The sequence below is a fragment of the Bison bison genome, unplaced genomic scaffold, assembly GCF_000754665.1.
Source record: "Bison bison bison isolate TAMUID 2011002044 unplaced genomic scaffold, Bison_UMD1.0 scf7180017864471, whole genome shotgun sequence".
NCBI classification, from domain to species: Eukaryota; Metazoa; Chordata; class Mammalia; order Artiodactyla; family Bovidae; genus Bison; species Bison bison.
This window is the reverse complement of record NW_011495032.1, coordinates 1,441,103-1,466,849: the sequence shown is the minus strand read 5'-3', so window position 1 is coordinate 1,466,849 and position 25,747 is coordinate 1,441,103. Positions and strand designations below refer to the sequence as shown.

The following is a 25,747-nucleotide window of genomic DNA, read 5'->3' as shown; positions in this document are numbered from 1 at the left end:
GAGTTGGACTGTGAAGAAGGCTGAGTGCTGAAGAATTGATGCTTTTGAACTGTGGTGTTGGAGAAAACTCTTGAGTCCCTTGGACTGCAAGGAGATTCAACCAGTTCATTCTAAAGGAGATCAGCCCTGGGATTTCTTTGGAAGGAATGATGCTAAAGCTGAAACTCCAGTACTTTGGCCACCTCATGCGAAGAGTTGACTCATTGGAAAAGACTCTGATGCTGGGAGGGATCGGGGGCAGGAGGAGAAGGGGACGACAGAGGATGAGATGGCTGGATGGCATCACTGACTCGATGGACATGAGTCTGAGTGAACTCCGGGAGTTGGTGATGGACAGGGAGGCCTGGCGTGCTGCGATTCATGGGGTCGCAGAGTCGGACACGACTGAGCGACTGATCTGATCTGATTTGAATGAGATGACTCCATGAGGGGAGAGTGACTAGATAGCTTCTGGATGGGGGCTGGTCACCAGAAGAACCAACCACCTGATTAGAGGGGTAGAACTTTGAACCCTACTTGGAGGTCAGGGAGGGTGGTAGCACTGGAGATGAAGTTTAATCACATTGCCAGCAATTTAATCAACCAGTCCTAGCTAACAAAATCTCAGTGAAAGCCTCTGAATGATGAGATTTGTAGAAGCTTCCTTGATAATAAACATATCAGTGTAGCAGAAGAGGATGCGTCTCAACTCTGAAACAGAGTCTGTGCTTAGGACCCTTCTTCACTTACCCTATTTACCTCTTCATCTAGCTTTTCATTTGTATTCTTTATAATAAACCAGTGATCATAACTATAGCTCTTTCTGTATCATTCTATCACATTATCAAATTGGGGGCAGTCACTGTGTCTTTAACCTGTGGGTTTTTCACTAACTCTGGGTAATTAGTATCAGAAAGAATTGAATTGTAAGTCTGTGCTGTGCTTAGTCACTCAGTGGTGTCTGACTCTGCAACACTTTGGACTGTAGCCTGCCAGGCTTCTCTGTCCATGGGATTCTCCAGGCAAGAATACTAGAGTGTGTTGCCATTTCCTCCTCCATGGTATCTTCCTGACCCAGGGATCCAGCCCACATCTCCTTGGTCTCCCGCACTGCAGGCTGATTCTTTAGCTGCTGAGCCAGGGGAAAGCACCCCCTTACACACACACCTACAGAATTGTTGAAATAACATAGTTTTTTTCATTTCTCAGCTAGATATGCTTTTCATTTTTTCAAAAAGCCATTTCAATAATAATGAAAATAACAACAAACTACAATCACAACAGAGGAGATACCATCACAATTAGTAGAGCTATCATCTATCATATTATAAGCTCTGAAATTGCTTTGAACTCTGTAGTTCTCAACACTCCTTCCATGACAAAGCTGTAAGGAAGGTATCCTCATTCTAATTTTTTCACTAACTTAGTGTACATAGAAACCATGGATATTAGCCTGTATGAAATTCAGAGTCACATAGAGAACACAAGGTCCTCTCTCTCACAGGAATGCAGTATTAGGAGGTGCATTGTTACACAGATGAGGAGGTTCATTGTTATTTAAAAATTGGTTAAAAGGGCAATACCCATCATTCCAGTCCAATGGGAATAAGATAACTTTAATTATAACAGTTCTTAAACTTTTGTCAAGGTCACAGAGAAGTATACATCATGAAAGAATGAAGGGGGAACTCCTTTCACAAGCCCTGCACCAACAGGAGGTTCTTTTTTGTTTTCATTCCTTCTTTCTTTCCTTCCTCCCACCCTCCTTCCTTCCCTTCCTCCCTTCCTCCATCTCTCCCTCTCTCTCTTTTTTCCTTCTTTCCTTCTTTCCCTCGTTCCTCCTTTCTCTCTCTTTTTTTAGAGAGCCACACTGTCTGAAGTCTGAATTAAAGAAAATCTCACCTCCCTTGTCCCCATCCACTCTCATATGATGTTGCTCACACAAATTAACTTCACACGTTCACAGGTGCATCTGAGCCCCTGGTAACAACATTTTAGTATCTTTTACAGTTCCTACAATTATTCCTACAATAATGGCACTTTATTAATTATCACTACACTGCCTCCAAGTTTATGCAGCACACAACCTGGGAAACATTCCAAATACCTTTTCAGAGGCCCAAGCTATAGAAACTTCTCTAAATTTAGAGAGCTGTGCACAGGTGGTGCTGCAAAGAGACTTGCTGATGATACACGTATAAGACAGACATTCTTGCTGCTTAGCTAAGGGACATGGAAATCTCAGGAAAAATCCCTCTTAGCATAAGCCATTTACGTTATCATCTGTTGCATCTGGGAGATTAATTCTTCCTAGCAGACCCCAGAGACTCCTTGGTGTATATTGACCCTAATTACAGACATTAATATAGTTCCAGTTGACTCTCAACTTGATAAGGCCTCAAATTGGCATTTTAGGAAGTTTATTATTGTCAATAATGCTATTTTGTTACCTATATATTTAATCACTTCATTACTATTGCAATAAAAGGATGCAGAGATATTTTCTACATGTGCTTATTGGTATTATTCAGCAGTGATGTTTACTAGTGCATTTTTGGACAAAGAGCATTAAAATGCATGAACTCTGCCATCTAGGAACATTCAATTAAAGACATGCCAGGTGAGAGAAACAGAAAAACAGATATGCTGGTTGTTAATTTAATAACAATGAAAACAAGACATCTATCTGATCAAGTTGAGAAACAAATGCATGCTTTCAGGCAGCTTGGGAAGATTCTGTAGTACCTCATTCTGTATATCACTCAACTGTACCAAAACTAACTTATTGAACGTTCAAAATAAGATGAGCATCATGGTAAACACTGAAGGTGCTACAAAGTTGAAAAACAAAGTCTTTGGAAATTTTCCCATCTCATACTGGGCAGGATAAGATAAGAACTGTGCTTTTCCATGATACAGCAGGAGTCCAAAATCCAAAGGACTTAAAAGACTGTAGTGATAGAAAAGGGATGTCTGAATACACTGAGGCCAAATGGACTAGCGGGCAAGTAGCCCTTAGACTAGGTTGTTTAAAGGGGCAGTAGCCCCTTGGTTTCAATAACCATTATCATTTAAGAAATTATATACAGTAGTTCTAATATAATTCACAATAAGATTTTAAAATTATAGCCCAGTATTTTGAAATATATATGGCTACCATATTTTGCCTAGGGGCTACTAGTTTGCTAAATTTTGGTAAAGCAATAACTGCCATAAGGACAAAGGTGAGGTGGGGGTCAGAGGGGCAATGCTGGGAGAGTTACAAAAAAGAATGGTATACACTTCATATACTTGGTGGTAAAGTCAGTGAAAACTTCATAATCCAGTGTTTTCCAGTTATATGAAATTGCAGACTATATTATGAGAACAATCTTCAAAAATATGCACAAAGCTTTAAAAGAGGTGTGGCCAGCCCCATGGATTAGTGCTGAATGGTGAAATTTAAATCCATGAATGGTGAAATTTAAAGCCAAGGAAGCAATAAAGTCAGATTTGAATTTAGAATAATTCCTCTGACAATTGGGTGGAAAAGAAAATGAGTTGGTTCTAATGATATCTTGAGGTCAATTAGATCTGGTAAGAGGTTCTCATTGTCATCCAGATAAGCAATGTCAAGAAGTTTAGAAAGAGCCAAGAGCATAGAAAGAAGGGGACATATGCAAGGGAGATGGTTGATAAAAACAAAATAATTTAATGACTATATTTGAAAACCAAGGAAAGAAACTACAAAACAAATATGGGTTTTCACATTTTTAATCCATGGGTTAATGTTGCTACTGCAACCTCAGTTGGGAAAAAGCAAAAAACAGGCATATTTTAAGGAAAATTTTAGACATATCAATTTTAGATAATGCTGTGGTTATAATCCCTATGGAAACCTAACAGGGGATATTTCAGATTTTTGTGCAAAAGCCTGAAATTTAAATGAAATATTTGGGACTTTATGGAATATTACATAAAAGGTTACATCCAATGCAAATTAATTCCCAAATTAAAGGAAAAAATTATCAAACAACATGTTTTACCATGGGTGGATCAGAAACAATACAGTTATTTTGAGTAATGTTTACTATTACTTTTATTCTTTGAATGTGTTTTATCATTGTATTATTGTTCAATCTGTCCCACCTGCTGTAACAGCATCACCTCTCCCTGCTCCTAATTTGAGTTTTATTTCTCACAAAGATCATTCTAATTCTCCCCCTTTAAGCCTTTTCTGTCCTTTTCAGCACAAGCGATTCATCTGAGTCACATGTATATAATTATATGTGCAGTCCATCTCATCATTGATCACTGTTTCTGATTGCTCTTCTGGGTTGTTTGGAATCTCAATTTACATCTATTGCCACAGTAATGCCCCTATTAAGAGGCTCCATTGCAATGATTCATTCTTGTCAGAAACATTATAACTGGAGATAGAAATAGATAATGATGGTATTCCAAGTTGTCAGATATTGAATATCATGGCAAGAAATCATTAAACACAAACTTAAATGTCAGAAGTGCCAGAAAATATAAAATATGCATTTGTGTGACTTAAGGATGAGAAAAGACTAATCAAGAGGAGAAGAATCAGAGATTGAATTAAAAATAAAACAAAAATTGGTAAGAAAGCTTGGGTACTTTAAAACTGAGAAATGTCAGATGCATAAGATCTGTACAGTTTAGGTGAATATTATTCTAGATCTTATAACATGTACGTGGTAAATATATATATATATTTTATATATAAAATATATGTGTTATATATAAATATAAAATATATAAGTGTTATATAAAATATGTGTTATATATAAAATATTTAAGTGTTAACACTCATATAAAATATATGAGTGTTAAGTTGCTTCAGTAGTGTCCAACTTTTTGTGACCCTATAGACTGTAGCCTACCAGGCTCCTCTGTCCATGGGATTCTCCAGGCAAGAACACTGGAATAGGTTGCCAGGCCCTCCTCCAGGGGATCTTTCCGACCCAGGGATCAAACCTGTGTCTCTTACGTCTCTCCTGCATTGACAAGTGGGTTCTTAAACCAGTAGTGCCATCTGGGAAGTCCTAACATATGCATAGGCATCTCTATTTAACAACAACAAAAATACTGATCTAAAAACTTTAGCTGGAGAATCAACTAAGTCTTAGAGTGTAAAAGAGTACATTTTCAACAAATATAGAATGATGAAAACAAGAAAACAAGTCTTTGAGAACCGTATGGTCTTTTTTTATTTTCTGCTCTCTTCACCTCGTCCAACCAAAATGACTACACACACATAAACACAAATACCCCTTATGTTAAATCATTTGGCTATAATGTCCCTAATTATCTAATTTAATTTTAAACTGATCATTTTAATAACTGACGAAAATGCTTTGAAAAGTCATCTCTTATTCTAGAAGAAAATAAAATATTACATTTTCAAATGTTTTGAAAAAGTTTCTTTGGCAATGTAGGCTATAAGTGATTGTGAAATGAGCATAAGGAAAGATTTCAAAAAGCCAGTTGAACTTAAGTGAATGGCAGGAGAGAAATGGTTACTATGTCATTGATTAAAAGGGAAAGAGGATTGAGAGAAGGCAGAAAAGAATACAAACCAAATTGTAATCTATTATGTGATACCAAAGATAGGCTCTCTTTCTCTGCCTAACTTCAAATAAAAGGAACAAGGAAGAGGCAAAGAGATTACCTTCTATCTTGCAGATCTAAATAAAAACATGATTGTTTGTTACCACCATAACTGTGTTTATATGCAAAGATTTGAAAAAATCAGACCATTATTGTATTTTTTAATGTTGTCTTTTCTTAGCTACCCAATTACTTAGAAGAGTGTTTGAACTATATTTCTTTGTGATATCTAGGACATTCATCTTGTATAAACATAAAATATGGTCACTCTTTTTTTCTTGGAAACTTGCATTTTATAGATACTAGAATAGTTTATTAAAATACTCAATGACGAAAATGCCATGGCACCAGTAGGTAGCTCTTAAGACTATTAAATCAGTACTTACTAACTCATGCAGAATGCCTCACATATATCTTTATTGCTCAATAAACATGAACAGCCAATTAATACTCTATTGATTTGGATCATATTCCATACACTAAAACATTTAAAAAACAATATTTTATCTTTAATAGAAGGTGACAGCTAATGGTTTCTGAGTTCTATTAATAACTTAAAACAGGGACAATTAGGTGACTTAGAAAAGAATGTGAGTATTCCTCCACTCAAGAATACAATAAATTAGGAAAGTTTAAGCTGGAGAATTGAACTGTGGTGTTGGAGAAGACTCTTGAGAGTCCTTTGGACTACAAGGAGATCCAACCAGTCCATTCTAAAGGAGATCAGCCCTGGGATTTCTTTGGAAGGAATGATGCTAAAGCTGAAACTCCAGTACTTTGGCCACCTCATGCAAAGAATTGACTCATTGGAAAAGACTCTGATGCTGGGAGGGATTGGGGGCAAGAGGAAAAGGGGACGACAGAGGATGAGATGGCTGGATGGCATCACCGACTTGATGGACGTGAGTTTGAGTGAACTCTGGGAGTTGGTGATGGACAGGGAGGCCTGGCGTGCTGCGACTCATGGGGTCGCAAAGAGTTGGACACGACTGAGAGACTGAACTGAACTGAACTGAACTGAAGCTGGAGAAAGTATAGAGAGACTATAAATTACAAAATATGCAAATTATTTTTCTGAAGTCAGCTGTGCTACTCTCATTCTTCTTGTCTTAATATTTCCTAATCACAATATTTCAAACGTATTTTTTAAATGGATGCTATTATATTCAGGCAAAGAATATAACATACTAATTGTATTAAAAATACAGTAGATAGAAAAGTTATGGAATCCTAATAATATATCACATTAGGATTTCTGGATAAGTTTTCCTAATCATGGTCTAATATGATTTATTCAATATAATGTTTATAAGATAGGTTGATTAGACTCCTCCAGTAGCAAATTACTTAAGTACAATTTTTGCTAATATTCCATTAGGTAAATATTAGAAAGAAAACTGTAGTTAATAGAGTTAATATTTTAAAATATGATATAGACATTTCAAGTATTTTTGTCAGTGAAATGATTTCATATCTGACATAGGCCAGGGTATGGTTACCAAAAACTATGCAATTTTTACATTTCTAGAAAGAAAATATAAAGACCAATATTGCTTCATAAAAAAATTAACTTGGCTAAATCTTTCAATATGAGGAAAACATAGGACAATACGCATGCTGTAAAAATTAAATTTTCTTGAGACATGATCATAAGTTGGTATGACATCATTAGTTTAGCATTGCCATAAGTAATTTCAAAGAAAATAAGAGAACATAGGTTAGTAATGAAAAAGAAAATTATTTGTTGAGATTTAATGTATTCTGGTATATTCTTTAACAATATCAAGTTCGATATCTACTTTCTCTTATTTTCTATCTTTGATAAAATCATAATATATAAATAGTGTAACATTTATTTGCTGTTTTCATCTTAATAGACTTTCAATACATGGAATTAGACTAATAACTTTTCTGTCAGACCTGAGTTTGACCCCTGGGTTAGGAAGATCCCTTGGAGAAGGGAAAGGCTACCCACCCCAGTATTCTGGCCTGGAGATTTTCATGGACTGTATAGTCCAGGGGGTCCAAAGAGACGGACAAATTGAGCAACTTTCACTTTCACTTAACTAAGTGTTGTTCACAAGAGATTTAAACTGTAAAAACACAGGATGCCCAGTTAAACTTAAATATCAGATACACAGCAAATATGTTATAATCTACAGAAATAATGACAAACCAGATAACAATAGGAAAATAACATAAAATAATATAATAGCCTATAAAAGTCAGTGAACTACAACTAAATGTAAATATTCATGAATCTGTAACAGAATGCTGAGGACATTTAAGTAGGATGCATAATATCATGGACCATCTGATGCCTCTATTAAAAGTTCAAAACCAACTAAGACTAAAAAAATGTGTCATTTAGGTAAACATATATATAACCAAACTGAGTTAGACATTCAACAAAAACCCAAGGATATAAAAATATTTTCCAGAGGGAATTAGTTGAAAAGTTGAGCTGCCATTTGTTCATTAAATTTCACTTTAATGGTCCAAACCTGAAAGTAATTCTTTATTTTTCACTTTATTAGAAATGCCTATTAATAGAAAGTGAGAAACGCGTGGGTTGTAGGGTGTGTGAATGTTTTACTTCACACAAAATGACAAACTGTTACCCAAAGTAAAAACACAAATTACCCTCCTGTCAGCAATGATTAAGAGGCCCTGTTTTCCACATTCTTTTCAATTCTTGGGGACGTCAGAGTTAAACTTTGCCAGTGGGATAGGTACAGAATACTATCTCTTTCTTGACTATCCTTTTTCTGTTTGTAAATTATGTTAAGTATTTATTTATTAATGATATGTGTTTCTGTGTTTCTTTTGTGAACTGTGTTTTTATATTTTTAGCTTATTTTTTCAATTAAATAGGAAGAGTTGTTATATTAATTACACACTAATATTTTTCAACTAACTAATGATCTTCACAGATTATAATAGATACAGGATACAAATAACAAAAACCATAGAATATGACAATTCGGAGGCAGAATCTGAATATGCAACTCATATGAAAAACCAAAGAGTAACAAGATTCAGGTTTTCAGTTTTGAACAAAGTATTTCTTGAGTATATTAACAGATGTATTATTTCTCCTCCTGCTCTGGAATCATAATAAGTTGATTCTCCACTTCCTTCTTTTTCAGTATCCATTTAATAAGCAGATATAATATAAATGGCCCTAATCTGCCAAATCAAAGGACAATAGTAAAAGAAAAGAGTAATTTCAGATTTACGTCCGTGGTGACACAGAACTTTCTGCTTACTTGGGGATAGAAAAATGTCCTGTAATCAAAGCAAATCCCATGGAATGACAATAAGGAACAATTAGAGGCTGCCTCCTGCTCAATGTCTTGAGCCTAAATTCCAAGATCTAAAGAAACAGTTTTTTATTATCATCTAATAGTCTCAGTTGGAAACACTTCTGGATCTCCTCAACTGTGCTTAGCAGCTGTTATGCATGCACCAAAAAAAAACCACTGCTAAGTCACTTCAGTCGTGTCTGACTCTGTGTGACCCCATAGACGGCAGCCCACCAGGCTCCCGGTCGCTGGGATTCTCCAGGCAAGAACACTGGAGTGGGTTGCCATTTCCTTCTCCAATGCATGAAAGTGAAAAGTGAAAGTCAAGTTGCTCAGTCGTGTCCGACCCTCCGCGACCCCATGGACTGCAGCCTACCAGGCTCTTCCGCCCATGGGATTCTCCAGGCAAGAGTACTGGAGTGGGATGCCATAAGCATAGATAGAAAAATGAATTGTCATTTACTAATTTTGCATTTTAATGACCAAAATCCATGTTACTTCTTGCATTGTCCCCTTTATCAGAAATGTTTATTAATAGCTTCAATATTTTTAACAAAATGTATAGAATGCAAAGATCAATTCTTTTTTCTTTTTAACACATTTTCAGGGTTACATTAAGCTCAAAGCATGAAGAGTGTGTTCAGTTTGCCTATTTCTTTTTTTAGTATTAATTTTATTTCACTTTGACAACTGAGAGAAAAATTAAGGTATATACTTCTAACACTTTATAGGGCAGCTGATTGTTTTGTTAAATAAATATTTAAAGTTAAATGAGGTCATTATAGACATTTACTCGCAAATCCTCCCATTGCTCTTCCTTCACTAATACTTGTGATTCATTCCTTCTTCCACCAGTTAATAACAGATACAGGTCCTTGGAAAAGAAACTGATGCTGGGAAAGATTGAAGGCAAGAGGAGAAGAGGACAGCAGAGGATGAGATGCTTAGATGGTATCACCAACTCAATAGACATGAGTTTGAGTAAGCTCCAGGAGTTGGTGATGGACAGGGAAGCCTGGCATGCTGCAATCCATGTGGTCACAAAAAGTTGGACATGACTGAGCCACTGAACTGAATTGAACTGAATAAGACCTATGTAATACAAAAAAACTTTCACTGAACTTTCTAGATGGTGGTGAATGAATCATTCCAGTATGATTCAAGGTAAGTAGAAATATTTAAAGTTTTGCCACATGGGTGTCACTTCTAAGTCCCAATTTTAAAAACTTATGAAAAGGAATTCATAGACAAAATGAATCGATTGTCAATGCACATATGACAAAATAATGCTCAGTCTCACTCATAATTAAATAACCACAAATCCATATAAAATTAATTACTATTTTTCATCAGCCAAAGTGATAATGGTTAACATGTTGGCAATACTTAGTGATGGCCAGAGTAGATTAACAGGCAGTATCATATAACATTGGTGGACTTGCTTACCACAATTTAATACTGTCTATTAAATTTCAAATAAACTTTTCTTTTTACATACTGTTATGAATTTAGCCCACAAATATATTTCAAAGATGACTGTCAAGTATATTTACAGGAATATAATAGGAAATGAATATATGGTAGTACATTATGCAAGGGAATTCTATGAACTCACTAAATCATATCAGAGGGGAAAAAAAGGCATCATAAAAAAAGATCTTCAATTTATACTATTAAGTGGATGAAAAAGGTAATCATCCATGCTGTGGAAATAAACACTTACACACATAAATATATACATATTTGAGATATATTGTTTATGTACAGATCATAGACACATTTCTGGAGAAATTTATGATAGGTGCAAATATCTTGGATGGCATCACTGATTCAATGGACAAGAGTTTGAGCAAGGTCTGGGAGTTGGTGATGGACAGGGAAGCCTGGCGTGCTGCAGTCCATGGGATCACAAAGAGTAGAACATGACTGAGAAACTGAACTGAACAAATAGATACATTGCTACCCTCAAAATGTAATATTGAGGGAAAATTTTATCTTTATTAAGTATGGGAATATCAGACCACCTTACCTTCCTCCTGCAAAACCTGTATGCAGGTCAAGAAGCAACAGTTAGAACCAGACAGAACAAAAGACTGGTTCCAAATTGGGAAAGGAGTACATCAAGGCTGCATTGTCACCCTGCTTATTTAACTTATATGCAGAGTACATCATTTGAAATGCCAGGCTGAATGAAGCACAAGCTGGAATCAAGATGGCAGGAAGAAATATTAATAACTTCAGAAATGCAGATGAAACCACCCCTTATGGCAGAAAGTGAAGAGGAACTAAAAAGCACCTTGATGAAGGTAAAAGAGGAGAGTGAAAAAGCTGGCTTAAAATGCAACATTCAGAAAACGAGGATCATGGCATTCGGTCCCATCACTTTATTGCAAATAGATGGGGAAACAATGCAAACAGTGAGAGACTATTTTCTTGGGCTCCAGAATCACTGCAGATGGTTACTGCAGTCAGGAAATTAAAAAAGGCTTGCTCTTTGGAAGAAAAGCTATGACAAACCTAGACAGCATATTAAAAAGCAGAGACATTACTTTGCCAACAAAGATCCATCTAGTCAATGATGTGGTTTTTCCAGTAGTCATGTATGGATGTGAGAGTTGAACTACAAAGAAGGCTGAGTGCTGAAGAATTGATGCTTTTGAACTGTGGTGTTGGAGAAGACACTTGAGAGTCCCTTGGACTGCAAGGAGATCAAACCAATCAATCCTGAATATTCATTGGAAGGACTGATGCTGAAGTTGAAGCCAATACTTTGGACACCTGATATGAAGAGCTGATTCATTAGAAAAGATCTAGATGCTGGGAAAGATTGAAGGCAGGTGAAGAGGGGATGACAGAGGGCGAGATGGTTCAATGGTATCACTGACTCAAGGGACATGAGTTTCACCAAGCTCCAGGAGATGGTGAAGGACAAGGGAAGCCTGGCGTTCTGTAGTCCACACAACTGAGCAACTGAACAACAATAATACCAGAACTTTCTATGATAATGGAAAGGCTCAGTATAAGCATTATCCAAATTGGTAGCCACTGGTTACACTTGGATATTGAATGTTTGAAATGTGACTGTTGTAACTAAAAAATAGAGTTTTTAACTTTATTAGATTTTAAATAGTCATATGTGGCTAGTGACCGTCTTATTGGATAAGCCAATATACTGTATATATTTTCCAACCATGTTTTCACTATGTCATCTTTAAAATGTCAATGAGGAAGACTAAAAGTAATATATTCTTTATACTAATTTTACAAAATATCAATTGTTAATATTTAATGAACACATATAAATTATGAGACAAAGAATAAGAAGAAAGCCATATGACTGTAAAAACAAGATTACACTAAATGAGAGATTGTAAAAATAAATGCTTTGTTCCCAAAAAACAGAACTAACAATGTGAATTTATTTGCCTTCTTTTTTTTTTTTTACTAAATATATAAGTATATATAAAGCTGTAAGATTATCTATATAAACTGAATTTGTATTTACTATTACTTTTGGTAAGAATAGAATATGCAGATGGAACGTGCGTGCTTGTATGCTCAGTTGCTTCAGTCGTGCCTATTGTTTCAGACTCTTTGCGAACCCTATAAACTGTAGCCCACCAGGCTCCTCCATCCATGGGATTCTCCAGGCAAGAACACTGGAGGGGGTTGCCATGCCTTTCTCCAGGGGATATTCCCAACCAAGGGGTTGAACTCACATCTTTTAGTCTCCTACGATGGCAGGCAGATTCTACCATTGGCTCCACCTGAGAAGTCCAAATGGAACATACCTCAACATAAAAAAGGACATTTATGACAAACCCACATCATACGTAACAGTGTAAATTGGAAAGCTTTTCCTCTAAAATCAGGAATAAAACAAGAATGCCAACACTCACTTCTAATTAACATAGTATTGGAAATCCTAGCCACATCAATCAGGCAAGAAAAAGTGCCCAAACTGGAATGGAAGGAATAAAACTGTCACTATTTGCAGATGGCATGAGCCTGTATATAGAAAGCCCTGAAATATTCACCAAAAAAATTTAGAGCTAGTAAATAAATGCAGTAAGGCTATAGGATATAAGAATAATATACAGAAATCTGTTGCTTTTCTATATACAAATATGAACTAAAGGAAACAGAAAGCAAGAAAGCAATCCCATTTAAAAATCACATCAAAAAGAATACAATACTGAGGGAAAAACTTAACCAAGGACTTGAAAGACCTACACTGTGAAAAGTATAAAACACTGATAAAGAAAATTGAAAATGATACAAAGAAATGAAAAAATATCCAATGTTCAAGGATCAGAAGAATTAATATTGTTAAAATTCCCATACTACCCAAAGCAATTTACAGATTTAATGGAATCCCTATCAGAATATCCATGACATTTCTCACAGAACTAAAACATATAATCCTATAATTTATATGGAACTACAAAAGACCTCAAATTGCCAAAGCAATCTTGAGGAAAAAATACAAAGCAGCAATAACCAAGTTCCCTGATTTCAGACTATACTACAAAGCTATAGTGATGAAAATAACATATGCTGACACAAAAGTAGACACACACATCCATGGAATGGAATACACAGCCCAGAAAGAAACCCACAAACTTATGGTCAATTAATCAACAACAAAGGAGGCAAGAATAGGCAATGGAGAAAAGACAGCTTTTTCAATAAGTGGTGCTGGGAAAACCAAACAGTTACATATGAAAGAATGAAAGTAGAATATTTCCTCATACCATATACAAACATAAACTCAAGATGGATTAAAGACCTCAATGCAAGACCCATAACCACCTGGAAGAAAATATAGGCATATATATAATTTCTTTGATGGAAATTATAGCAATATTTCTTAGGGAATCTGTCTCCTCAGGCAAAGGAAACAAAAGCAAAAATAAACAAATGGGACCTAATTAAACTTAAAAGCTTTCAGACACCAAATAAAAGCACTAACAAAATGAAAAGGCAATCTACCGAATGGGTGAAAATATTTGCAAATGACATGACTGATAGGAGTTAATACCCAAGATATATTTACTGTGTATTTGGCCTTACTAAGGAAGTTTTTCCTTTCATAATGTTCATGTTTCTCGTTGAGACCTTTTCTTTTTCACTTAGATTAGTCTCATTAACACTTTTTGTAAAGCTGGCTTGGTGATGCTATAGTTCTAACTTCTACTGTCTAAAATTTTTGATCTCTCCTTCAAGTTTGAATGAAACTGTTGCTGGGTAGTTTCCTTGGTTGTAGATTTTTCACTTCTATTACTTTAAATATATTCTGCCACCCTTCCTACCTGCAGAGTTTCTGCTGAAATAACTAAGAGCCTAGTAAGAGTTGCCATGCACATAACTTGTTCTTTGCCTCTGCTGTTTTTAATATTCCTCTCTTTAACTTCGCCATTTTAGTTTCAGTGTGTCTTAATGTGGTTCTCTTTGGGTTGATCCTGTTTGAGACTGTGTTTCCTGGATGTGGGTGTCTGATTCCTTTCTCAGGTTACGGAAGTTTTAAGCTATCATGTCCTCAGACCTGTCCTTTGACCCTTTCTCTAATTCTTCTTCTTTAGGACCCCTATAACATCAATGGTACTATGCTTAACATTGTACCAGAGGCCTCTTAAACTGTCCTTATTTCTTTTTATTCTCTTTTTTTTTTCTTTTTTCTTTTCATCCTTAGTGGTTTCCACTACTCAGTCTTCCTACTTGTTGATCTGTTCCTCTGCATCACTTAACTTATGGTTTATTCCTTTTAGTGTATTTTTTTTCAGTACTGTATTCTTCATCTCTATTTGGTTCTTCTTTATATTGGATTACCCAGAAAGTTTGTTAGGGTTTTCCCATAGCATTTTTCTAAAAAACCCAAACGTTCTGGCCAATCCAGTACTTTTGTACACTGTTAAAACGTCTAACTTTTCATTCTTCATCAATTCTTCTCTCAAGTTTGTTGATTATTGTAATTATCTTGAACTCTTTATCTATTAGACCATATATCTCTATCCACTTCACTCAGTTCCTCTGGGGTTCTGTCTTGTTCTTTTGTTTAGAACTTATTCCTCTGTTACTTTGCCCATTTCCCTAATTTGCTGTTTCTCTTTCTAGTATGTTGGTTAGGTTTCCTGACCTTGGAAAGTTGGAAAAGTGGCCTTGGAAGTGGTCTTTTGTAGGAGGTAGACATCCTGCATCTCAGCAGCACATTCCCCTCTGGTCATTGGAGCTCTATGCTCTTGGGGTGCCCCTATGTGGGCTATGTGGGTCCTTCTCTCGTGGTGGCCTACTTTAGGCAGTATGGTAAGTGTGCTAGCCCCTGGTATGATTGGTTGCCAGTCCCCTGTCTTGTACAAAAGACTGACAGCCACTGTGGAGCCCAGTCACATGGTGGCTGGCTGTGGAATCCAGTGCTAGTGCTGGCATACTCCAGGGCAGTGCTAGGTTCTAGGCGGATGGCTTTTGGCTTTCTTGGATTTAGTGTTGGCCTGCTGGTGGGTTAGGCTGGTTCCTTACATGACTGGCCACAGGTTCTAGGGTATCCCAAAGCTGGTACTGGTCATTGGAGAGTGGGGCAGCTGGCAGAGGAGTACAAAGTGCTCACCCATCATGGATAAAGCCAGGTCCAAGGGCTAGTGCCATCTGCTGGAAGACTGAGCTGGGTCCTAGGGTGTTGGTGTTGAACTGCTAGTGAATGAGGCTGACCACAAAGTTAGAACTGGATGGCTGCTGGGAGGGCCCAGGGCCCAGAAGGTTCTAGGGACCATTCATGCCCACCGATGGATAAAGCAGTGTCCCATGGTCTCTGGCTGCAGGGCCCTCCTGGGGGTCGTTGATCTAGTACCTGTGTACTGATTTATGAGTATTCTTCATGGACCCTGTGGTGGACAGGGTCCTCTCCAGGGCTGGTATGGGCTCAAGAAGTCTTAAGGCAGCCTGCCTGCTGGTAGGTGGGACTGCCTCCCTGCCCAGCTGGTTGCTTGTCCTGAGGGGTTCCAGTACTGGTATCTATGGGCTGGTAGGTGGGGGCAAGCCAGGGTCTTGTTTAAAAAAGCTAGAGGGAAGATTCCAAGATGTCCTTTGATAGCATCAGTATCCACCTGGTAGAAGGAGCTCCCCAAAATGACTCTTGCCAGTACCTATATCCTCAGAGTGAGCTCCAGTTGCCTCCTGCCTCTCCAGGACACTCTCAAAAGATCAGCAGATAGGTCTGACCTAGGATCCCCTCAAACTACTGCTTCTGCCCTGGGTCCCACAATGTTTGCGATTTTGTCTATGTGTGCGCTTTGTAAGTGAAGTCCTATGCTCCACAGTCCTCTGGATCCCCTAAAGTAAGCTCCTCTGAATTTCACACATATGTTTTGCATAAATGTATAAATAAACCCATACATTTTGGTGGCTCTACTTTTTGCTTTAGTACCACCAGGCTGGAGAGCCCAGTGTTGGACTCAGATTCCTTTCTCATTGGGAAGAATTTCTGCATTTCTAATTATTCTCTCATTTGTGGATCATTCTCCTGGAGGAATGGGTCTGGAATATATGCTATAACTCTGCCCTTCCTACCTGTCTTGTTGCGGTTCCTTCTTTATATCCTTTCTTGTGGAAGATCTTTTCTAGTAGATTCTGGTCTCTCTCATCAGTGCTTGTTCAATAAATAATTGTAACTTTGATATGCCCATGAGAGAAGGTGAACTTAGGGTTTTAATACTCTACCATCTTTGTATGCCTTACCTGAAGCTAGACTTTTAACAAATAAGTTTTCCATGATTATAGCCAGTATGTGAAACCATCTGGCTGATGAGAAGTTTCCAAAAACTTTACTTTATTTCAAATCTTAAGAGGTGACATTTTGGTTATCTTTATCCAACAATTATTTGCTTGTAACATTGTTTTTTGTTTTTTGGTTTTTTTTCATCAGGTAGCTCTTTACTCTATCATGGATAGAAAATAAGTTCCTTAATTTCTTGGTGGTAAAAAGATTTGTATCTATCTCCTACCCCAAATGCTCAGTGGCAGAATAAGTGAATATTAAACAAAAATAATACAGTGGTATGCAAATCAACTGATGCTATCTCTATGCATGATAAGTCCAAAAATTTCTCTTGGTTCTAGTCAAATCTATTTCATATTGATCTATAAATAAACAGTTGTGAGGCAGGTGATAGATGGGCCCCAGGCTGAGCAGCTGGAGTTTCTCGCCTGTAGACAGATACTCCAAAATAGCAGGAGGGAGGAGAGGCTAAGCCCAGCCCAGATAAGAGATAAAGGATGACATATTCCTCATTCTCAAAGTCAGAGACATTCCTGAATACATAGAATGTGTAAAGACCAGCTCCTTGAAGAACCATAATAGAGGGGGTACCACCCCATAGTAAGTGACAGACTTTTCGCTAGTGTCCATCTTGGCAGAGAAATGCACACACATATGGGAAGACCCTCATATACAGACCTTCAATACAGAATCAGAACCAGACAAAGCAAGATAACTGGCCAAAGGTAACCTGGAAGAAATGACCTGTGTAAGTGATTAATCAAAAAAGCAAGAGAGTTCTAGAAAAATATCTACTTCTGCTTTACTGACCACCAAAGCCTTTGACTGTTTGGATGACAACAAACTGTGGAAAATTCTTAAAGAGATGGGAATACCAGACCACCTGACCTGCCTCCTGAGAAATCTGTGGGCAGGTCAAGAAGCAACAGTTAGAACTGGACATGGAAAAACAAACTTGTTCCAAACAGGGAAAGGTGTACATCAAGGCTCTGTACTGTCACCCTGCTTATTTAATTTATAAGCAGAGTACATCATGAGAAATACCAGGCTGGATGAAGCACAAGCTGGAATCAAGATTATTGGGAGAAATATCAGTGACCTCAGATATGCAGATGACACCACCCTTATGGCAGAAAGTGAAGAACTAAAGAGCCTCTTGATGAAAGTGAAAGAAGAGAGTGAAAGGTAGGCTTAAATCTCAACATTCAGAAGACTAAGATCATGACATCCAGTTCAATCACTACATGGCAAATAGATGAAACAATGGAAGTCTGTCAGAGACAGACTTTATTTTTTGGGGTTCCAAAATCACTGCAGATAGTAACTGCAGCCTTGAAATTAAAAGATGCTTGCTCCTTAGAAGAAAAGCTATGACCAATCAAGATAGCATATTAAAAAGCAGAGAGAGACATTACTTTGCCAACAAAGATCCATCTAGTCAAAGCTATGATTTTTCCAGTAGTCATGTATGGATGTGAGAGTTGGAATATAGAGAAAGCTGAGTACCAAAGAATTGATGCTTTTGAACTGTGGTGTTGGAGAAGACTCTTGAGAGTCCCTTGGACTGCAAAGAGATCCAAACAGTCCATCCTAAAGGAAATCAGTCTTGAATATTCATTGGAAGGACTGATCCTGAAGCTGAAACTCCAATACTTTGGCCACCTGATGTAAAGAACTGACTCATTTGAAAACATGCTGATGTTGGGAAAGATTGAAGGCAGGAGGAAAAGGGGACAACAGAGCATGAGATGGTTGGATGGCATCACTGACTCTATGGACATGAGTTTGAATAAGCTCCGGGAATTGATGATGGACAGGGAAGCCTGGCTTGCTCCTTCCCACAGGGTCGCAAAGAGCAGACATGACGGAGTGACTGAACTGAAGTGAACTGAAGTGATTCAAACTACCACAAGGGTGTGACTATCTCTGAGCCTCCCCCTAGGTCTATCCACATATACTCTTTTCCTCGAATACGCACTTTACTTGTTTCACTGCTTCCCATTTCTATGTGAAAATTCAATTCTACACAGCAGTGGGCCAGGGCCTTGTCAATTGTCCCTGCTGGTTTAGTGGCTAGGATTCAGGACTCTCACTGCCACAGTCAGACTTCAATCTCTGGCCAGGAAACCAAATCCTGCTTCAAGCTGCTGCAGGCTGAGCCTGGACCAAAACATATGCAGGTCACATTCCTTGGAATCATTAAAATATATGAATTTCCCCTCTCTGCTTTAGGCTATTTTAATAGCATATTTTTAAAAGCTTACAGATATCTTACAGATATTCCATGTCTCTTCCAATATTAGTACATAAGCTGTCTCTTTAAAAAAAGAAATCTTAATAATGTTTAAGCATATGGCTTGGAATCGTGCTTTCAATTCCTTTCTAATGTCAAACAAAGATTTGATAGAACTATTTATGAATACTGGTGTTTTCTGCCAAGACCACTGGCAATATTCAAATTATTGACAATAGAAAGAATACAGCTAATACTTATGAAACGTTTTCATAATTATGACACTGTGAATTAGCTTTGTTTGAAATAGTCCTGGGTTTATGAGATAACATTTCCAAACACTTAGAAATGATTAAGAGCAGTTTGGGGGCTAAATCATTTCTTTCACATAACTCCTTTTCAAAAAGCTATATACCCTTTAATTTCTTCTTTCATTACAAATCTACCTATCTTCAAAACAAAAGAATGCCTTAAGACAACTATTTCAGAAAAATTATTTGCTTTTGTTTTATTTTGACAGTCAGGGTCAATATTATTTTTAATCATAGTGTCTGCTCTATATGATTACACAGCTAATCATATTCATATTTAAAAAATATATAAGAGAACTGACAGTATGGTGTTATCTTAATTTTTAAAATAAATTGACAGTCACATTTTTTAAAAATATATCTTATTAAACAAAAGGCTATTCTGCTTTCACATTTTAAGTAATTTTTTTTCAATTGCTTTGGTACACTTTTATTACAAAGATTTTTATAGACATCTAATCCAATTAATTATAATTGTAATTAAAGTATCACTAATTGTTCAATGAAAAAAAATGAAACTGCAGTATGAATAAAATTTTTATGCTCCGATAGATTTTTTTCCCAAGAGAATAGCCTGAGAGAGAAAATATATCTAGAACTTAGCCTAGTATGCACTTTAAAACACAACTGTGTTTAATAATGCTATCTTGGAGTTAGGAGGAGGAAATGATTAAATGAGTACCTTTGAATTTATCTGGAATCATGGTAATTTGTATTTTTTGTTTGCAGATCTAAGTTAACTAGTTGCAAATATAAGCCACATTCCAATCCTTATCCTCACCCTCCTCTGTTGAATTCTGACACCTCCAGGACTTATAAATTGCTTAAGTATCTGTGCTGTGAGATAAATGTCTTTAGGGATCCTATGAATCTTAGAAGATCAGTAAATTTGAATATTTGTTAAATATACTTAGTGGTAATTAAGAGTCATGACTAACTACAGAAGAGTAGAAAAATACCTCAAAAGGATTTTTAAAAGATTAAACATACAAGCATAATGATAAAATGTTATTAATCAGCACATGGAGAAAACCACAATGAGATGGGATTGGTATGAAGTACCAACAGCAGAAGGGAACAATAACCAAAAATGTTTGTTTGTTTTGTTTCTTTTTTGATGCACCAAAGAGACTAATAAAGCAAGGAATAAATTCTGGGGAAAAAAAAAAAGATAATTAACAACCAGTAGAAGACCTCGTTTGGAGAAGGAAATGGCAACCCACGTCAGTATTCTTGCCTGGGAAATCCCATGGACAGAGGAGCCTACTGGGCTACAGTCCATGGGGTTGCAAGAGTTGGACATGATTGAGTGATTAAACTACCTACCTGCCTAACTAGAAGACCTCATTAACCTGTGTAAGGGGATGATCAATATGGGAAAGTCACACACCAGATATTCAGGTATTAAGAGTCTATTCTTAAATGCCTGACCACTAAAGGCCTATACCCATCCTCATCAAAAATATTACTTTATAATAAAGGAAACAAAATACAAAATGCATTTAAGTTTCTTCTCCAAACTAGTCTTATTGAAATTAACTTGCATTGACTTAAATCAGCAAATCATTAGCTGCCATCATACCAATTTCTGCTTTCTACACCCTGGCCTATTTCCTACTGATGCCTTCTTTCCCACTGATTAAAACATCTCTCAATGATTCCTTAGCCTCTTCTCTAATATCCCAGAGGACCACCAAAATAAGAAACAATAGAGACTTTCCTGGTGGCCCAGTGGTTAAGAATTCACCTGCCAATGCAGGGGACACGGATTTGAACCCACATTTGGGAAGATTACACAGGCCACAGAGAAACTAAGTTCAAGTATCAACCACAACAACTAAGGCCAGGCGCTGGAGCCTGAGTACTGCAGCTACTAAAGCCCGGTGCTCTGGAGCCCACGCTCTGGTAAAAGAGAAGCCACCACAGTGAGAAGCTCATACACTACAACAGAGAGTAGCCTCTGCTCGCTGCAACTAGAGAAAGCCTGTGAGCGGCAACAAAGACCCAGCACAGCGAAAATAAAAAATAAATATATTACTTAATTAAAAATGGAAAAATAAATAATAGATACTGTTCCATGCTGTTTATTAAGCTTTTTCAGGAATGTTAGCATTATCTCCCTCAAGGAAATCCATATTTTAGACAGTGAGAAATATGCTTCATATTTCCTTGGCATTCCACAAGTATTAATACAATTACACATTGCATTCAGAGTACCTGTTCTTCTAATATCTGTGAAATGACTGATTCATTTAAAAACAGAAATGTCATTGTTATTTAGTTAATAGCCTAATTGCTAAAGTACATGAGCTGTTTGGTTTAGTCTAACAGATATATACATATGCAATCACTTCATGATTTCAACAACCACTTCTCTCTTATTAAATAAAAACACCAAACAACAAAATTTTTAGTTCATCTCTTCCACCTGACCACTCTGTTATAAACATGAAGACCAGATGTTTATTGCAAATGTACCAGTAGGAATAAATACAAAAAGTATGTGATAATTTGCTTATTTCTTTAACTTGTACAGAAGGTCTTCTGAGGCCTTGTACTATGTCTATACCATATTAACACATTTAATAGGAAATACATTGAACCTTTGTTTATCTAAAACAGTAAGCAAATAACTGTATACTATTTTTCAGTGGTGTTTGATAGCTAGATTTTGAACATTTGAAATAGTTAATTAACTATCACTTATTCATTAGGTAATCACAGCTAAATATAACCTTAAGATGGTGTGCTTAGTCACTCAGTCATGTTATGTCTGACTCTTTGCAACCCCATGGATTATAGCCCGCCAGGCTCCTCTGTCCATGTGTATTCCTCAGGTAAGAATACTGGGGTGGGTTTCCATGCAAATCTAAACAAAGAAGTCTTAATTTACCCCAAAGTTCATATACATTTATAAGAACAAAATACATTCAGTTGTTTATTTGATCATTGCTAGGCCAAACAATGATTCAGGAGAAGAGGAATGATATTGACAGAATGCAAAATTATAAAGGTAAAACACAGCAACCTCAACAAAAGGCCAGTTTTACAAAGCCTGTCTTCTACTTGATTTGCAAAATCACAATTAAAAGCAAGTCAGGAAGAATGAGAAGTAAATGGAGAGAAAAAGTTATAATGATCTGGGTTATACTAACTTTTTAAAAAAATTGGCCTTTTTATGTTTAAACTGACATAGAAAATACTGGAATAAATATTCATTCAAAAAATAATATTCTTAGAAATATTTATAAAAAAAAAAGAAATATTTATTCATTTACTAAAAAGGATCAATGGGGAAGAAACAAAGCAAATGGTCACATGAGTATTTCCTATCAATAGATCTCCTGATTCGACATAATATACTAGCCCTAATGAAGAACTGATGCTTTTGAACTGTGGTGTTGGAGAAGACTCTTGAGAGTCCCTTGGACTACAAGGAGATCCAACCAGTCCATTCTGAAGGAGATCAGCCCTGGGATTTCTTTGGAAGGACTGATGATAAAGCTGAAACTCCAGTACTTTGGCCACCTCATGCGAAGAGTTGACTCATTGGAAAAGACTCTGATGCTGGGAGGGATTGGGGGCAGGAGGAGAAGGGGACGACAGAGGATGAGATGGCTGTATGGCATCACTGACTCGATGGACATGAGTCTGAGTGAACTCCGGGAGTTGGTGATGGACAGGGAGGCCTGGCGTACTGCGATTCATAGGGTTGCAAAGAGTTGGACACGACTGAGCGACTGAACTGAACTGAACGTCACCTGAAAAGTTTTGCAAGTACTGAAGCTAAAACAAAAGGCCATTAGGTATACTTTGAGAGCATTCTAAACAACACCGAAATGATTAAAGTAATTAATTATTCATTACTTACAAAAGTAGTGTTTTCCAATAATAATGTGGTAGTATTTGTTTCTATATTCAGTTTAATGACATGTCCATTTTCGCTTTTATACACCACATCTGTATCTGCAACAACAAAGATATGAACAATTGACAAACACATTGACTAGGTAATATAATGGCTATAGAGAAGATAATGTACATAATAAACAGGCTCATTGGAACAATGACTGTTAGCCTTTAATAACCTGAGCAGATCTCTACACTTGGCTCATATTAATCCTCTTCAGTGATCAGGAAGCCTGTCTAGCCTATGGCCTATTGTGCAAAGAAAACAGGGTTAGTGAGAGGGTCACTGAGATTCTTGGCTCAACAAATGAAAAGTAATTAAAATATGGGCAACCTGCTGCCCATTCTGAGCTTAGAAAGAAGAGACAAAGAGAAGCACCTCCCATTTCTGAAGCTGTTACCGATTAGTGATGTAGTTAAACTTTAACGAGGCTGCCCCTGAAACATAACTAGACATATTTCTGAGACTGTCATTATGAACCACATTCATGCAAATTTTTTCATGTATCCAGTACTGCCACCACTCAATTTCTACTCAACTTCTTTTTCCCTTGGGATTCGAATTATGCCTCTGATATTTTGCCTGGGTTGTCTGATCAAAGGTCAAAATCTCTGAGACTGGTACAATGCCAACCATTGTATCCACTTTGTCAACTTTAAAGAGAATGCTGTCCTCAATTTAAATAGCTGCATTTAGTTTGGAGAACTGATAATGTTATATAATTTTGTGTTTAATTCAGCCACATTAACCAGGAAATTAAACCATTTTAAGAACTCTACACCTGAAAATATCAACTTGAGAAAAATTGCCAGGAAGAGTACTCAGAAGTTAAGAAAAGAAAGATATCTATATTCACATAAAAGATATATAAATTATATATAATATATACATATATATGTAATTAGATAAAAGGAAAGATACCCAAACAAAAGTAGTCTTGTCTTTTTTTTTTTTTTTTGCATGAGCATAACCTCCTTTTCAGTTTTACTGTTCTAAACTTCTCCATGGTATTACACTTCCCTAACCCTATGTACTTCCCTAACCCTATGTACTGAGCGCCAAAGAATTGATGCTTTTGAACTGTGGTGTTGGAGAAGACTCTTGAGAGTCCCTTGGACTGCAAGGAGATCCAACCAGTCTATTCCGAAGGAGATCAGCCCTGGGATTTCTTTGGAAGGAATGATGCTAAAGCTGAAACTCCAGTACTTTGGCCACCTCATGCGAAGAGTTGATTCATTGGAAAAGACTTTGATGCTGGGAGGGATTGGAGGCAGGAGGAGAAGGGGACGGCAGAGGATGAGATGGCTGGATGGCATCACCGACTCAATGGACGTGAGTCTGAGTGAACTCTGGGAGTTGGTGATGGACAGGGAGGCCTGGCGTGCTGCAATTCATGGGGTCGCAAAGAGTCGGACACGACTGAGCAACTGAACTGAAATGAATTGAACCCTATGTACAGTCTTGAAAAAAAAAAGGCAATATTGAGAGGGATTGGACCTATTATTCACAGTAAGTAAAGTTATATAAGTTACATATAACTTATATAACCCAATGGTCATCATCCATATACTGGCAGTAAATAAATACTACATGTTGGATTGTCAAGAATATGTGCAAATGCCTGACATTTTGACAGAGCAAGGTTTTCTGACTGTTCTCTAGTTATTGCAACCTTATAAATAGTAACACCTAGAAGTTATGATGAGAAGCAATTAATACTAGCAAAAATAAAGTTTGTTTTTCTTCAGCATTTCATTCAGAAGATCAAGAGCCCAATATGACTCTCCTACTAGAGTCAGGGATGACACAGAGGTCAATGATTCTTCTTGACTTCAATCAAATGGGGACAGGGACATGTTGGAAAACACAGAAAGGGAAAGATGGAAAGGCATGGGCCACAGAAAAAGACAAAGTGTTTTAAGACAGAAGAAGAAGAGACAAAGATTTCCAAGTTACTATCTGAACTGTACTTAGATGTACTGAAAGATAAACCTATGAGATCTTTAAAATAAGGTCTTCTGTCACCTTCTCAATTTCTTCCATTACGTACAAAAAATTTAGGTTCTTTTCATTATGAACTTTACTTGCTGACCTTTCTCATGATGTAAAAAAATAACAGGTTTTACACACATAAATATTTTATATTTATATTCTTTCCCTCTCTTCCTTTTCCTTTCTATCTCATAGTTATGGGCACAGGCTCAACAGCAACCCTGGTCACCTGTGTTACTCATTCAGTCTTGCCAGCTGACTCTGGTCTCCTGTCTTATAGCTCTCAATCAATGCTTACTTGAATCAATAGTCCAACCTCAATAAACTCACTTCATGGCAAATAGATGGGGAAACAGTGGAAACAGTGTCAGTCTTTATTTTTGGGGGCTCCAAAATCACTGCAGATGGTGATTGCAGCCATGAAATTAAAAGACGCTTACTCCTTGGAAGGAAAGTTATGTCCAACCTAGATAGCATATTCAAAAGCAGAGACATTATTTTGCCAACAAAGGTTCGTCTAGTCAAGGCTATGGTTTTTCCTGTAATCATGTATGGATGTGAGAGTTGGACTGTGAAGAAGGCTGAGTGCTGAAGAATTGATGCTTTTGAACTGTGGTGTTGGAGAAGCTG

At 36.9% G+C, this 25,747-nt stretch overlaps 1 protein-coding gene across 2 annotated transcripts in view; it reads right to left on the bottom strand.

Annotated features, from left to right (window-relative positions):
• Window positions 1–25,747, bottom strand: part of DPP10 (dipeptidyl-peptidase 10 (non-functional)) — an 814,904-nt gene that overhangs the window by 373,185 nt on the left and 415,972 nt on the right. For both annotated transcript variants that reach the window (XM_010860773.1, XM_010860774.1), the window contains exon 4: window positions 23,087–23,181. In XM_010860773.1, coding sequence (XP_010859075.1) covers window positions 23,087–23,181 — 95 coding nt within the window. The remainder of the gene's footprint in view (window positions 1–23,086; window positions 23,182–25,747) is intronic.